The sequence below is a fragment of the Miscanthus floridulus genome, chromosome 8 (assembly GCF_019320115.1).
Source record: "Miscanthus floridulus cultivar M001 chromosome 8, ASM1932011v1, whole genome shotgun sequence".
NCBI lineage: Eukaryota > Viridiplantae > Streptophyta > Magnoliopsida > Poales > Poaceae > Miscanthus > Miscanthus floridulus.
The window spans coordinates 38297714-38313062 of NC_089587.1; the positions used below are offsets into that span (position 1 = coordinate 38297714).

The following is a 15349-nucleotide window of genomic DNA, read 5'->3' on the forward strand; positions in this document are numbered from 1 at the left end:
TTCTTCTAGTTATTCAGTCTGTTTGCCTGTTGGTTTCAGCCAGGGCTTATCAGCTAGCCAACAGTGTTTTCCTCTCACAACAAACCAGCACCAGCCGGGCTTATCAGCCCAGAAACCAACCAGGGAACAGGTCAATTGTTTTTAGGGGTATTTCTGGTTATTGTTACCTCCACAAATGACACATCCATCCTTGTTGTTTTTTCTAATACTAGCAAAATATGTCCGTGCATTGCGATGGGAGAAAAAAAACTATCAAATACGGGAGACCCTTTCACATTCTCATAAACCGACTCGGACAGATACATTCTCATAAACCGGTTCGGACCTCATCTCTCAGACGACCTCACTCGCAATCTTGGTTGCCAGAATATAGACATTATCAGATGACGTGTTATTGATCTGTAATGAGACTCATTTTTTTTATTAAAAGACATCAATATTTATAGTGTGTTTCAATGCATTGAAATTTGAAGAGATTTTTCAGAATTTTCTTACCATCGTTGGTGTAGCTGTTTCGGCCATTGTTTTAGCGGATCCTTGCTTGAAGATGAATCTTGTGCTGATGATGTGTTTTTTTATAGCGTAATTTATACTGGAGGAGAATAATTGATACATTCCATTTTTTGTCGTTGTACGGCTCTCAATGAATAAAAGTGCCTGAGTTTGTCTTGGGTCTCGTTGGGAGCCTCTTCCGGCTTGATTTTATATGTGCCGTCACAAGGCCTATTAGAATAGGTTTCGTAATGGAAAATATATTTTTTTTATTTGGAAAGGAATCGGCCAGAATAAAAAAATAGAATAGGTCTTTCTTTTATATGGATTCGGTCAGACAAATAGATTGGAATTCATTTTATATTGATCAGTTGCGCTATTTTTGTTACATATATGAGTGTTATTATAAAAATACTTTTGCTATCAATATATATACAAGACGCACCGAGTTTGATTTGTGTTAATTTGTATTCACAAAGGAATCGTTGTCTTGTTAGGGCTCCTTTTCTAGTATTATCCAGTTTTTTTTTACTTTTTATTTAAATAGCATTTGTTTAATAGAACGTTTGATTTGTGTTCATTAGTATTTACAAAGGAACCGTTGTTCTGTTAGGACTGCTTTCCTGGTATTATCCAGTTTTCTATTTTTAATTTGAAATAGCCTCTGTTTAATAGAACCTTTGTCCGAGTTGTATTCTAATCAGAGTATGCAAAGGAATCGTTGTCCTATTAGGTTCTTTCTTTCTAGTATTACCCTGTTCTTTATTAAGGAACGACGAGACGAGGAGCGGGCGAGCGAACAGAGAATTTTTATATTAACAGGGTTAGTCAGGAGGACCATACCAAAAGAAAATGGTACAAAAAATTAGAAAGAAATTTTGCCTGTTTATTGTTAGGTATAGATATAAACCTTCCGCGGGCATACTACAGTTTTTTATTCTCATAACGAATACAGCGGCAGCCGCTGTAGCAGTGCAGCCGAACGGTTTCATCTGGCTGTACTCCACAGATGACCAAATCCAATACCGTCTCCTCACGTTTTTCTTCATTCAAGAGTAAAAAATGAAAAAATTACAAAAATGACACTCGAAAGATTGACTCCTTGATTATACACTCGGGTGGATGACAAGTGGATCCATCTGTGTCTATGAATGTTGATCCAGTGTTAAATCTGTAAACGACCGATGTTTGGAGTCCTATTTTTGCAAATCGCCCGTAAAAAATGGAGCAACGTGGATACGGTGACAACAATAATAAAGATTAAAAGGCACCAGCAGTATCTAAACTGAGAACCAGGGTGTCATCTAGGGTCCGAGACAAGTTTCAGGATCTAGAAAAAAAAAACAGGAGTTTAGGACCTATATGACATACCAACCCAAGTTTAGGCACCACCAGGGTATTTTACTCAAGAATAAATAACCCAAAACGTCAAAACTATTTGACTCCAACACCCCATCACTGATTTTTTAAGGGCACTGTGTTTTGGAGGCCGGCTTCACACCTTCTTCTTCCTCGAGCCCGACGCGTCATCGCCGCCCGTTGAGAGAGAGAGAGTGGAACATTCGGAGTGCCATTTAGCATTTCTCATTTGTAACAACCCCATCACCGTGCATCTACTTGGGTAATATATGACGGTAAAAATTAATAAAATACTGAAATATATATATATATTTTTTATAAATTATACTAATAGAGTTTGACACAGTTTCGATCTTTTCCGTCGAAATCTTACGTATTCAACGGCACCATCCTGTCCTATAGTGACTGCAGTGAATAGACTGTGCCCATCCTCTCGGATACAAGCAGCAACAGCAACCACGCGTGTCTTTCCTACTTCAGTTTGCATCACGGGTCACGGCGCTGCAGCCTGCTGCCGAAGCGTGGGCGAGATCCATCCATGGCGTCCGTAGCCACCAGCACAGCCGCCGCCGGGCCACGCCCCGAGCGGCCGCACGTCGTGCTTGTGGCCAGCCCCAGCGCAGGCCACCTCATGCCGATGGCCGAGCTGGCGCGGCGCCTCGTGGCGCACCACGCCCTCGCGGCCACGCTCGTCACCTTCTCCGACATCTCTGCGAACCCTTACGCGCAATCCACCGCCGTCCTTTCCTCCCTCCGCGCGGCGAACGTTTCCACGGCCACGCTCCCCGCAGTCCCGCTCGACCACCTCCCCGCCGATGCCCGCATCGAGACCGTGCTCCTCGAGGTGATCGGCCGCTCCATCCCGCGCCTTCGCGCTCTGCTCCGCGACGTTGGCTCCGCCGCCCCGCTGGCCGCCCTGGTGCCTGACTTCTTCGGCACCGCGGCGCTGCCCCTCGCCTCCGAGCTCGGCGTCCCGGGGTACGTCTTCTTCCCCAGCAACCTCAGCGCGCTCTCCGTCGTGCAAAGGGCCGTGGAGCTCAACGACGGCGCGGGCGCCGGCGAGTATCGCGACCTCCCGGACCCTCTCCCGCTTCCCGGGGGCGTGTCGCTGCGCCGCGAGGACTTGCCGGACGGGTTCCGGGACAGCAAGGAACCGGTCTACGCGCACCTCATCGACGAGGGCCGCCGGTACCGAACCGCTGCCGGCTTCTTGGTGAACAGTTTCTACGAGATGGATCCGGCGACCGTGGAGGACTTCAAGAAGGCGGCCGAGCAAGGCAGGTTCCCGCCGGCTTATCCGGTGGGCCCGTTCGTCCGGTCAAGCTCCGATGAAGGCGGCGCGTCGTCGCCGTGCATAGAGTGGCTGGATCGGCAGCCGACGGGATCCGTGGTGTACGTTTCCTTCGGGAGCGCCGGCACGCTGTCCGTGAAGCAGACGGCCGAGCTCGCCGCCGGGCTGAAGGACAGCGGGCACAGGTTCCTCTGGATCGTGCGCATGCCAAGCCTGGACGGCGAGCACTCCGACGACATGGGCCGGAAATCCCGTGGCGGTGGCGACGAGAACGATCCCTTGGCATGGCTTCCAGTGGGGTTCTTGGAGAGGACCCGGGGGCGCGGCCTCGCCGTGGCATCGTGGGCGCCGCAGGTGCGCGTGCTGTCCCACCCGGCGACGGCCGCCTTCGTGTCCCACTGCGGGTGGAACTCCACGCTGGAGAGCGTCTCGTCCGGCGTGCCGATGGTAGCGTTGCCGCTGTACGCGGAGCAACGGATGAATGCCGTGGTCCTGTCGGAGAACGTGGGCGTGGCGCTGCGGCTGCGCGTCCGCCCGGACGACGGGCTGGTCGGGCGCGAGGAGATCGCGGCGGCGGTGAGGGAGCTGATGGAGGGGGAGGACGGGAGCGCCGTGCGGCGCCGGACGGGGGACCTGCAGCAGGCGGCGGACCTGGCGTGGGCGCCCGATGGCTCGTCGCGCCGGACGTTGGAGGAGGTCGCCGGCAGGTGGAAAGCGGGTGCGGTTGGCGAAACATTTGTCGTTTCGTCATCGTGAATCGTGATGATGTTGATGTCTGTTATCGTGGTTTGTCGTCGGAATTTGTGCTACATAAATAAAAGGATAAAAGTTCGATTTAACCTTGAATTTAAAAACATCATTGAACTATTTCTTAACTTTCAAAACCTGACAAACTACCACCGTCACCTCGGCTGAAAATAGTACACAATGGTTTCGAATGAGTTTTTGATTGAATGTACCACATATGTGACATGTGGGTCCCATATTTCTTCTTTTCAGCCATGCCATTGTTTATTGAATATTTGGGCACCCACATATAATCTGAAATAAAAAATTTCAAACAGAAAGATATATATCTTGTTGAGAACTAAAATTTTTGTATAGAGTGTGTCTCCGTATGTCCATGTTTGATGTCATTTGAAAAATAGAAAAAAAAAATCAAAATCTGAGAACCTCAATCGGAAATTCAATTTTTTTTTGACAAAATGAATTCAAAATTTTTGTATACGAGAAGTGGAGCGCGAGGCTGGGATCGGAGTGGTCGGCACAGCAGGTGCGCTCTATTGTCTCCATCCAGCCGGAGACGACCGCAATCTGGGCCGCCCAAGCGGGAGGGAGCATTTTTTTTTTGTTGGTAAAAGGCATAAAAATTTTATTAGCAGCACAAGGCTGCAAGTGGTGTAGAATGGTCCTAAATTACAGAATGCAATGCCTCTCTACTCTAGTAGGGCAGCTGGAAACATGATAAACATTGGAGCATGAAATCTCCATCAAATTGTGTGAGACAGTAACAGATTTGAATGCTTGAGTGGCTATTGAGAGTTTTCAAATGGTCCACAGACTAGGCCCTGATTTAGCCCATTTAAGTTGGCACGTGGCCCAACCAACCTGACTCGAACTCCATCCTCTCCTTACCGTTCCGTTCTACAGAACTAGTAGATTATTATTACATGTTGCTAAAAAAAAGTAGATTATTATTATTACATTTGCTCAAAAAAGTAGATTATTATTACAAAGTAGACTTCCTTTTCTTTTCTTTTCCTTTGTTTCTTTTTTTTTCTCAACGGCGACTACAGGGTAGACACTTTACGGCCAGCTCAATGTATGGCCCCGTTCGCTGGTCTGAAACTTGGTTGAAACTGGCTGAAAAATACTGTTCCGGCTGAATTGTTGTGAGAGAAAACACTATTCTAACTGAAAAAAGAAGCCGAACAAGTCATTTTTAAGACAAGCGAACGGGGCCATAGGCTATATGTGTAGATTATTAGAATTCTACTAGTACTATATGTTTGTCCAGCCTAGGCCTCTACATCTTTTTAAAAAGTGAAAAATATAACCTCCAATCTCTTCGCATGATACTGAAGTTCAAAATTTTGGCGTGCAAACGCATTAAAAATCATGAGTCCTATAGCTTAGTAACCGTAAAGGTTCTCAATGGCGGAAATGGCTTATTTGCTTTTCTTCTTTTTGTTTGCGGGTAACTATTTGCTTTTCTGTGATGCCCATGACATCTTTTCTGGAAATAATATATCTGATAGAATAATTCCATCTCGCCCAAGTTGTATATGTCAGGAATCAGGATTTGACTTTTTTTTGGGTTCTTTACTACTTGAGGTGCTGTGCATATTAATCACGAATCTGATTCCATCAGTTTCTCTCAGTGTTGGATACAACTTATATTATGCTTTATTAAGTCCTTGTTTGGTACCGCTCCTCGAACCGCTTTTGAAGCCGTTTTAAAGCTCCACCAACCAAATGGTCTCCATCCAACTGCTCCACAAATGAGAAACCACTGAAATCCCATTGACGGGAGGTGGAGGGCACAGCGGGAGGGTGCAACACAGATGGCGCGGGCCACGACGAAGAGGGCTTGGGCGCGGCGGAGATGGCACGGACACGAAGGAGAGGGCTCAAGCACGGTGTAGATGGCACGGGCACAGAGTAGATGGCGCTGGCGTGCTCGGTGAACGCGAAGTCGCGAACAAGATCGACATGTCGTGTGGAGGCGTGTGATGGGAGATGGTATAAGGAGGAGAAAGAATAGGAAGGAAAAAAGAGAAATAAAAGGGAAAGAATGAAGGAAGAATTGGAAAACATGGAAAGAAAAAGAGGAAGGGTATTATAGGTATTTCATAATTTTCAACAGGTGAGACTGCTTTGTCAAAACGTTTTTCTAGCTTATTATAGGTATTTCGTAATTTTCAACAGGTGAGACTGCTTTGTCAAAACGTTTTTCTGACTAATGAAATTGAAGCCAGAAAAAGTTGTTTCTTTGGAGAAGCTATAGTTGTTGTTGTTTTTTTTTAAGCTAGAGCTGTACGGCCATGAACATTCAAGGTGCTTGCCTATAGCCATCTGTCTCTGTACTTGATGTAGGTGATGTAGATCCATGATTTTTCCATACGGTCATTGAATTATTCTCTCATCACATTGTATACTTGCAATATTGTACTCATCATCGCCTGCTCTTCAGTTAGCCTACCTGACTTTGAAATTTTGATTCCACTCGAATGGTAATTTTTTTCAATCTACTCTGAGTTTTATATTTCCACTACGATCCATAAGTCAAAGAACCAATTGTAGAGCTAGCTAGAGGGCTCCATTGTGCGCCGCCGTGGCTATGCGCCGTTTGACACAACGCTCAAAACTACTCCTATACGAAGTCAAGGCACCAACCATACGTGTGCGAGGGTGACATTTCAACATGGCTGCGTCGACCACCGGTGCATGTGACACGTCGTCGGCGTCGAGCGAGTGGCCGTCGTCGCCGCCGGAGCTCATGGAGAAGCTTCCGTCACAGAAGCAGGTTGAGGTTGCGCTGTTCGCGAGCCCCGGCGCGGGCCACCTCATCCCGCTGGTGGAGCTCGCGCGGCGGCTCGCCACGGACCACGGCTTCGCGGTCACGCTGGTCACGCTCACCGGCATGTCCGACCCGGTCAAGGACGCCGCGGTGCTGTCCTCGCTGCCGTCCTCCGTCGCGACCGCGGTGCTCCCTGCTGTGTCCCTCGCCGACCTGCCCCCGGACATCGGCTTCGGTACCCTCATGTTCGAGCTCGTCCGCCGCTCGCTGCCACACCTCCGCGCGCTCATGGAGGGCGCCAGCCACGGCCCGGTGACCGCGCTCGTCTGCGACTTCTTCGGAACCGCGGCGCTGCCGCTCGCCGCGGAGCTCGGCGCGCAGGGGTACGTCTTCTTCCCGAACAGCTTCGTCATGATCTCCATCATGCGCCACATCGTGGAGCTCCATGGCGACGTCGCCCCCGGCGAGTACCGTGACCTCCCGGACCCGCTCCCGCTCCCTGGAGGCCTGGTTCTTCGTCACGCCGACCTCCCCGACGGGTTCCGGGACCGGAACGACCCGGTGTACGCCTATCTCGTTGAGGAGGCGCGGAGATACGGCCGCGCCGACGGCTTCTTGGTCAACAGCTTCGACGAGCTGGAGGTCGCCATGGCGGAAACGTTCAAGCGGGACGCCGAGGACGGCGCGTTCCCTCCGGTGTACCCTGTGGGGCCCTTTGTCAGGTCAGGCTCCGGCGAAGAATCCGATGAATCGGCATGCCTGGAGTGGCTGGATCGCCAGCCGGAGGACTCGGTGGTATACGTCTCCTTCGGCACCGGGGGCGCGCTATCCGTGGAGCAGACGGCCGAGCTGGCCGCCGGGCTGGAGATGAGCGGACACAGGTTTCTTTGGGTCGTGCGCATGCCGAGCCTTGACGGCAACCCCTGCGCCCTAGGGACGATCCCTGGCGACAAGGACGACCCACTGGCGTCGCTCCCTGACGGGTTCTTGGAAAGGACGAGCGGCCGGGGCCACGCCGTCGTGGCGTGGGCGCCGCAGGTGCGCGTGCTGTCCCACCCGGCGACGGCGTCCTTCGTGTCGCACTGCGGGTGGAACTCGACGCTGGAGAGCGTGGCGGCCGGCGTGCCGATGGTCGCGTGGCCACTGTACGCGGAGCAGAAGACGAACGCTGCCATCCTGACCGAGGTGACCGGCGTGGCGCTGCGGCCGGCGGCGCGCGGCCACGGCCACGGATTGGTGACGCGCGAGGAGATCGCGGCTGCGGTGAGGGAGCTCATGGAGGGGGAGAAGGGAAGCGCGGTGCGCGGCCGGGCGAGAGAGCTGCGTGAGGCTTCGAAGCGGGCGTGGTCGTCGGAAGGGTCTTCCCGGCGGGCGATGGGGGAAGTCGCCGGCAAGCTGAAGGCTGCACTTGTCAACGGGAATGAATCGATTGCATGATTCGTTTTCTTCCCGTGAATCGGATGAGATCAAAACTAAATTTTCTGTTAATTCGAGTAATTTTTATTCTCCTCAATACCATTCAGTGGGTGCGGTAATTATGGTTTATGGACTGGAGTACTCTATACAAAGTATTTTTTTGCCTGCATACGTGTTTCTCTTCTCCTAAGATAATCTTAGGAAAAGAAATCTCATTGGATGTCTTATGATCTGTTTAAGGATATTATAAGCTATGAAAAAGTTGTTATCAGCTATACGCTACGGAAAAAGATGTAAGTTGTTTGGTTGAAACAATTATAAAAATCCTTTGGCCTCTCTTCATCTTCCTTAAATAGCTGAAAAATGTCTCTATTTTTACCTATTTGGAAAAGTTGAAACCCAAGATGTCGTGAAAATTGTATTACTCGAAAACAACTGCTTTTAAAAAGAAAAGACATCTTTAGGTTTTATCTATTTGGTTGACTTTTTGCTTTTTGGTAGTAGGGCTTTTCAGAAATAGAACCAAACACAACCTTCATTTAGCTCTATTATAGGGGTACAAAAGGAACTTGAAGCCATTGCAAGGGCAGCTTAAGAACTTGTTCTCAAGCACGCTCTAAAGTTTTCGTATCAATTCGTTAACTTTATAGTGAACCTATAACCTAAGCCAACAATAATTATAAAGGTCACTCCACTACAACTGTGCGGAGTAGAAAAAATCGTTATACCCAGCAAAACATGAGGCCGAGTCTGATTATTCTGTGTTCTGAATTTAGGAAACTCGGATCATCTCTAGTGAGAAGTTGAAAGCGAGTCTTCGTCATACTAGGACGCATGCGAAGTGAACCAAACTAGTGAAGAAAGTGAATCATGCGTGGAGAGAAAGTGAACCAAACTAGGACGCATGCGTTTGACAGCGAGAAACGTTTGAGATTTTAGTAGCTACTGTAATGGCCCTGTTTGTTTCGCTAAAATTTGGCTGATGCTGATGTTGATTTATTGTGAGAGGAAAATAACCATGAGAACAAATGAACAGAGCTATCACCTTCTTTGGCCGGATCTTCCAATCTTTTTAGAAAACCAGTTCACTGTGCGTCCCACCCCGTCATCAGTCCTGTGTTGCCTATGCTTGCGCCCCAAAACGGTTGCTGACTTTGTACAACTTTGTAGGGCGCGCTACAGCAACACAGCCTATGCTTGCTGCTTGCTGGTTTTTCCATCATCCAATCCACAACAGATTGTATGAAACTGCTTCGGATTTCTTTTGATGAAAACCCTTGTTCCGCTCTCGCTCGCCGCTACTAACGGGTCTCGGTTGATTTCCTTCCTTTAGCTACTCAGATGTTTAAGTTCGCTAAGTTTGAAAAGTCCAAAGAGCGTAGACTAGCCACGGAGCTTGGATACGGTTTCCCGATCGGAGATCCATGGATCACAGACGCTCTCTCCCCATGGTCTTTCGCCTCTTAAAGCGTCCTTCCTTCTCAATGCCCGGGCATCCATCCAATACATGATTTTCGATAGCGTCGAACATGAGCGGTAGACTGAACATCCACACAATCTCAATTTGACACAACAACACTTTCCACCTCTCTTCCTTCCCTTGGATCAGATAGGAAATCCTCAATTTTCCAAGACAGAAGAGAAGCAAGCAACGGATTGAGCAACTAGCGCGAAAGCCTTTGCGCTAACGCGCATCCTCTTGCTTGATTTTAATACGATTTTCATCCAACTAAGTAGAAAAGGACAGACGAGTGTGGCTACACGTGGTATAGGGCTGCTCGTCTTGCCGTAAGTTATTGATCAGTACCAAATGTGCTGAAATAGTGCTGAAAAATAAGACGAATATCATTTTGATAGGTAACGCCCTTCGCATGTCCTTGATGGATTTTTTTATTTTTAACCTTTTTTTAAAATAAATTTCAAATCTAACACCGTTACTTTTTTATTTTCAAATCTAACCCGTTTGGCCGCGTTTAAGTCCGTGGCTGTAGAGTCGGGATGACGGACTAGAGGGGGAGGGTGAATAGTCCTTTCTTAAACTTAATCGCGTCGGCTAACCGAAACAAATACAGAATTAAAACTATCGGTCTAACCAAGACTACACCCCTCTATCGAAGTCCACAAGCACCTTATATAGATCCTAATTAGGCAACAAAGGTGTCGGACTAGCTAGAACTCACCTAACCAATTTTAAAAGCAAAGTCACACAAACCTATGCACCTAGTGCTTGAAGCAACGAGGGAGCTCCTACACATGCTAGTAAGCAAAAGCACAAAGCCACCTAAGCTCACTAGCAATGCTCAATAACAAGACAACTAATCCTAAATTAGAGAGCGCAAATACTTAGTTACGCAAACTAAGCAATGCGACTAACAAGATTACACAAACCAAATTAGCCACGCAAGAGAGCTACTTCTATGCTACACAAGCAAGAAGGTAACTAGCAAGCTACACAAGCTAACTAATTATAAGAGCAACTATACAAGCACAATGTATGTGAAAGTAATTACAAGCTTATGTAAAGGGATCGTAAACCAATGGGAAGAACAATGTTGACACGGTGAATTTTCTCCCAAGGTTCACGTGCTTGCCAACACGCTACATCCCCATTGGGTTGACCTCTCACTTAGTGGTTTGGCGGCTAATTGGCATCACCCGCCAAGCCCCCACGTCGAGCACCGCAAGAACCTACCCCGAAAGTGAGGGTAACTCAATGACACACTCAACTAGAGTTGCTCTTCGCGGCTCCCGTGGAGCGAGCACAATGCTCCTCACAAAGCACTTCTCCGGAGCACCGTACAAGCTTCTTGTGGGCTTCGACGGAGACCACCACCAAACCATCTAGGAGGTGGCAACCTCCAAGAGTAACAAGCACGACCGGCTTGTAACTTGAGCACCTAGTGCCACTCGATGCAACCTTACGATGCAATTACACTAGAATCGCTTTCTCACATAATCAGATAATCACTATCAAGCATATGTGAGATGGAGGGCTCCCAAGCACTACCACATAAGCCACCAAGGCTCTAGTGTGCTTAGCTCTACTAACCTTGCGGCCAAAGGCCAATCAACACTTCTATTTATAGCCCCACGGGCTAAAATAGTCGTTACCCCTTCATTGGACGTTTTTTGGGACGATCAGACGCGTAGGTCGTGTGCACCGGACGTGTCCGATCGCAGCCTGACCGCCACGTGCCCCTTTCAAATTATTTAGCCATTCGCATCCAACGGCTATCACTACACATAGTAATACCACGTGATCGGACGCGCCGTTAGAAAACGATCGGACGTAGGAGACGCAGCGTCCGGTCGAGTTCAGAAAGTTCCTAGAGCCGCTCTGGGCCGACCGGACACATCCGGTCACACCAGACCGGACGCTCCCAGCGTCCGATCAATTATTGCGCTGAAAACCCGAGACTTGCTGGTTCATACCAGACGCGTCCGATCGCTGCGTCCGATCAAGTCTAGAGAGCTCCCAGAGCCACTCAACTACGACCGGACGCGTTCGGTGTGGCTGACCGGGCGTACCCCTACGTCCGGTCCTCTCTGGACCAACACCCACGCCCCACGTCACATCGGCCGGATGCTAAATAGTGATTGCTCAGCGTCCGGTCACCTCGACAACTTTGCCGCGTCTGGCTAGAATACCGGACGCGTCCGGTCACGTCGAGAAGATATCGGATGTGTCCGGTCCTCACGTCGGACGCGTCCGATCAGCCCGTGACCAATGCATTCAACTCCTTTTCTTCACCAACTTCTCCTTTGTAAATATGCCAACACCACCAAGTGTATGTGTGTTAGCTTTTTATAAATATTTTCTAAAGGATTAGCCACCCAACTTGCCACGCCACTTGATCATAGCGACGATGCAAAGTTAGATCACTTGAGTGGCACTAGATGACCGATATACAAATAAGTTTGTCCCTCTTGATAGTACGGCCATCTATCATAAATCCGGTCATAAACTTCTATACTCACCTATGACCGGTGAAATGAAATGCCCTAGATTATACCTTTGCCTTGCGCATTTCATTCCATCTCCTCCATTGTTGATTCAATCCATGCACCAACCAACCACCAAGTGATATGATCCACTTCATATCATCACGTGATCGTATTGGTTCATCAATATTAACTTCACTTGTTTTTCACCGTTGTCTTCGTCCATCGGCGCCAAGTGTTGCTGAAGCTTCACTGCCACGCGGTCCGTCGCTCCAAAGCCTCCGACTTGTCCTTCACGCTTGCAACCGGTCCATCAAGCCAAGTCATGTCTTGATCTTCTCCACCTTGATCACATGACTCCATGTCATGTCTCATGTGCAATAAGCTCCTTCATCATCACATGTGTGAGCTTTGCAACATCTTTGAGCCATCATCATCGTCATGGTATATGTTGCTCACACATATATACCTGTGGACTAATTACCTGTGTATCTCACTTAAACACATTAGTCCACTAAAATTTTCACTTAATTACTAAAACCAAACAAGAACTTTTCAGTGGCACGGCTAAAACACGCTGCCGCGCCACGTGCGTTGCCGCGGCATGATCTACCATGTCGGACAACGATTTTTACGTGAAAATCCTTGCCATGCCACTCCCGTTGGCGCGGCAGCACGCCGCGCCAACCAGACTGGTGCGTCAAGGTACAAACTTAGAAAATCTATATTGTTTTCTTATGATCTCGCATGAAGATGATTTTATATGAAAATTGTAGCTCTCGACGAGATCTATAACTTTTTAGCTTTAAGTTTTTTTTTAATTTGAGGTCATTAAGACGCTCAAAAAAATTAAACAAAGTTTCAGCAGTATATTAATCGCGTATATGTGCTTGATGCCTTGGAAAAATCGTATCTCTCTTATATTGTGTCAAATGAAGATACTTTCTTTATGAAAATTGTAGCTCTCGACGAGATATACAACTTTCTAGTTTTGAGTTTTTAATCTGATGTCATTAAGATGCTTAAAAAATTAAACAAAGTTTCAACAGCATATTAATCGTGTATAAGTGCTCGTCGCCTTAGAAAAATCATATCTTTCTTATATGGTGTCAAATGGAGATATTGTTTATATGGAAGTTATAGCTTTCGATAGGATCTACAGATTTATAGTTTTGGGTTTTTTTCATTTGAGATCATTAAGATGATCAAAAAATAATAATATAAAGTTTCAGCAGCATATTAATCGCATACAAGCTTTTTTTGCCTTCGAAAAACCATATCTTTTTGTACGGTGGCAAATAAAGATACCTTTTTATATAAAAGTTGTATCTCTTCAGGAGATTTATAACTTTATAGTTTTAAGTTGTTTCATCTAGGGTCGGTATCTTTTTTGTATGGTGTCGAATTAAGTTTTTCCATTTAACTTTCTTCCACCAGGTAGCAACCATTGCGAGGGTCTTGTCTCCGATGGGGGTTTCTTTCTATGATTGGCGATGGACCTGTAGTTGTATAGGATAAAGGCAACCTTAGTCGGAGAATCTTCGCCACGGTTGTTATTTGTCCAGGGTCTTCCGTTGGGAGCCGTTGAACGTCCCTCTTGACAGTCAAGGGTTCGTCGGGGCGGCTTGCCGAAGGTGCTCCCCTCAACACATGCTATTACTATCTTTCTTACACTTTTATCCTCGCTTTGCAAAAAAGGTTAATCCAAAGATGGTGAAAAAACTTACTTACAGGAGCCATCGTTAATTGTAAATTTGGCAAGGTCTAATAAACTTCGAATCTTTTTGTTCCTATCTCGTATCTAGGGCCTGTTTGGCTTGTTGCCGCAACTTGCTGCAACGCAGCTGCGGCATGCCACAACACGTTTGGCTCGTGCCCTACTTGCGACGTGCCAAAGAAAACACGTCATGCTCTAGTGTATTTGTGCCAAAGCTAGCCAAATGTATGGAGGGGAGTTTGAGCGCCGCACTTTAGCGAGAGCAACTTCCACTAAGAAAGAAATTCATTAATAATTTGAATAAGTTAGTTAATTGAATTTATAAAAGGTTTCATCGATATCTTATGCTACTTTCACCTGCTTTTGGTTTTTTTTGTAGAACTAGCCAGCTTGGAATTTTATTTCGGAGATACAAGAGCATGGACGTTTGGATGCACGCCCGTGCCTGCCCACCATCTTTGTTTCACGTGCGCCCGTGTGTATGCGGAAAACGTCGTATCTTCATCCCTGGTATAAAGTTATAGATCCCATCAAGTGATACAACTTTCATATAGAAAGTATCCATTTGACATCATATAAGAAAGATTCTTTGAGGAAAAAAAAGACCAAGATGCTAATCACAAATGGCCTGTTCGCTGGTTGGTTTCTGGGCTGGTTTGGGCTGGCTGATACTGGTTTATTGTGAGAGAAAAACACTATTGGCTGGCTGGTTTGGACTGGCTGAAACCAACAAGCGAACAGGCTGAAAGAAATAGAAAAAATACTTACCAATGCCGTGTTCCAACGGTGGAACCAAGTTAAGATCGATCCCAGTAAAATTATCATCTTCTGGTGGATCCAAGTTCAGGTCCATCTAGAGTATCAAGATTTGGCTACCTTACTCGAACTAGTGGCAAGCAAACTTATCAACAGTGGAGTAGAATACGTACCGTTCCGTTTATTGGTGTTGAAGGTTCCAAATAAGTCACATATTTATAAGTTAAAAAGTGAAATAAGTAATTGATTTTGTTAAATACCACCAACTTATAAGTCACCCTGCTTATAAAAAATAAGCTGGTTCACCCCTGCTTAAAACTTATAAGACACCCTTTTATATGTGGGTCCCACATCTTTCACTTAACAGACATGAACTTATAAATCATCTACCACCAAATATACATAACTTATAAATCACTGGTTTTCAGTCACCTAACTTAATAAGTCACCTGACTTACGAAACCAAACGGCACCTAAATAAGCACCCCGCCACATGCTAATGCTCCAAGCGGCCGAAAAAAATGGCGCGGCAATCAGATTCCAAATTCGCATGCAGCCGCAAACTGGCGCGGGTAGCTTTGCTACAGCGCGCGACTGTGAAAATTTCATATGCGTGGCTGGCCGAAAAAAGTTAGGGGGTGTTTGATTCATACAGGAAAATTTTAGTCCCTGTCCCATCGAATGTTTGACACATGCATGCAGTATTAAATATAAACAAAAAATAACTAATTACACAGATTGTGGCTAATTTACGAGACGAAATTTTTAAGCCTAATTAGTCCATGATTTGACACGGTGGTGCTACAGTAATATATGTGCTAATGGTGGATTAATTAGGCTTAATAAATTCGTCTCG

General features: G+C 46.9%; 2 protein-coding genes across 2 annotated transcripts; both read left to right on the forward strand.

Moving 5' to 3' along the window:
• Positions 1–2308: 2308 nt before the first annotated feature.
• LOC136471675 (hydroquinone glucosyltransferase-like) lies at positions 2309–3962 on the forward strand. Its single transcript, XM_066469419.1, has one exon. The coding sequence runs from the start codon at positions 2390–2392 to the stop codon at positions 3896–3898; it is 1509 nt and encodes a 502-aa protein (XP_066325516.1). The 5' UTR covers positions 2309–2389; the 3' UTR covers positions 3899–3962.
• Positions 3963–5523: 1561 nt separating this feature from the next.
• On the forward strand, positions 5524–8343 carry LOC136471676 (hydroquinone glucosyltransferase-like). Its single transcript, XM_066469420.1, has one exon. It carries the CDS (start codon positions 6567–6569, stop codon positions 8097–8099), a length of 1533 nt encoding a protein of 510 aa, XP_066325517.1. The 5' UTR covers positions 5524–6566; the 3' UTR covers positions 8100–8343.
• Positions 8344–15349: the final 7006 nt, after the last annotated feature.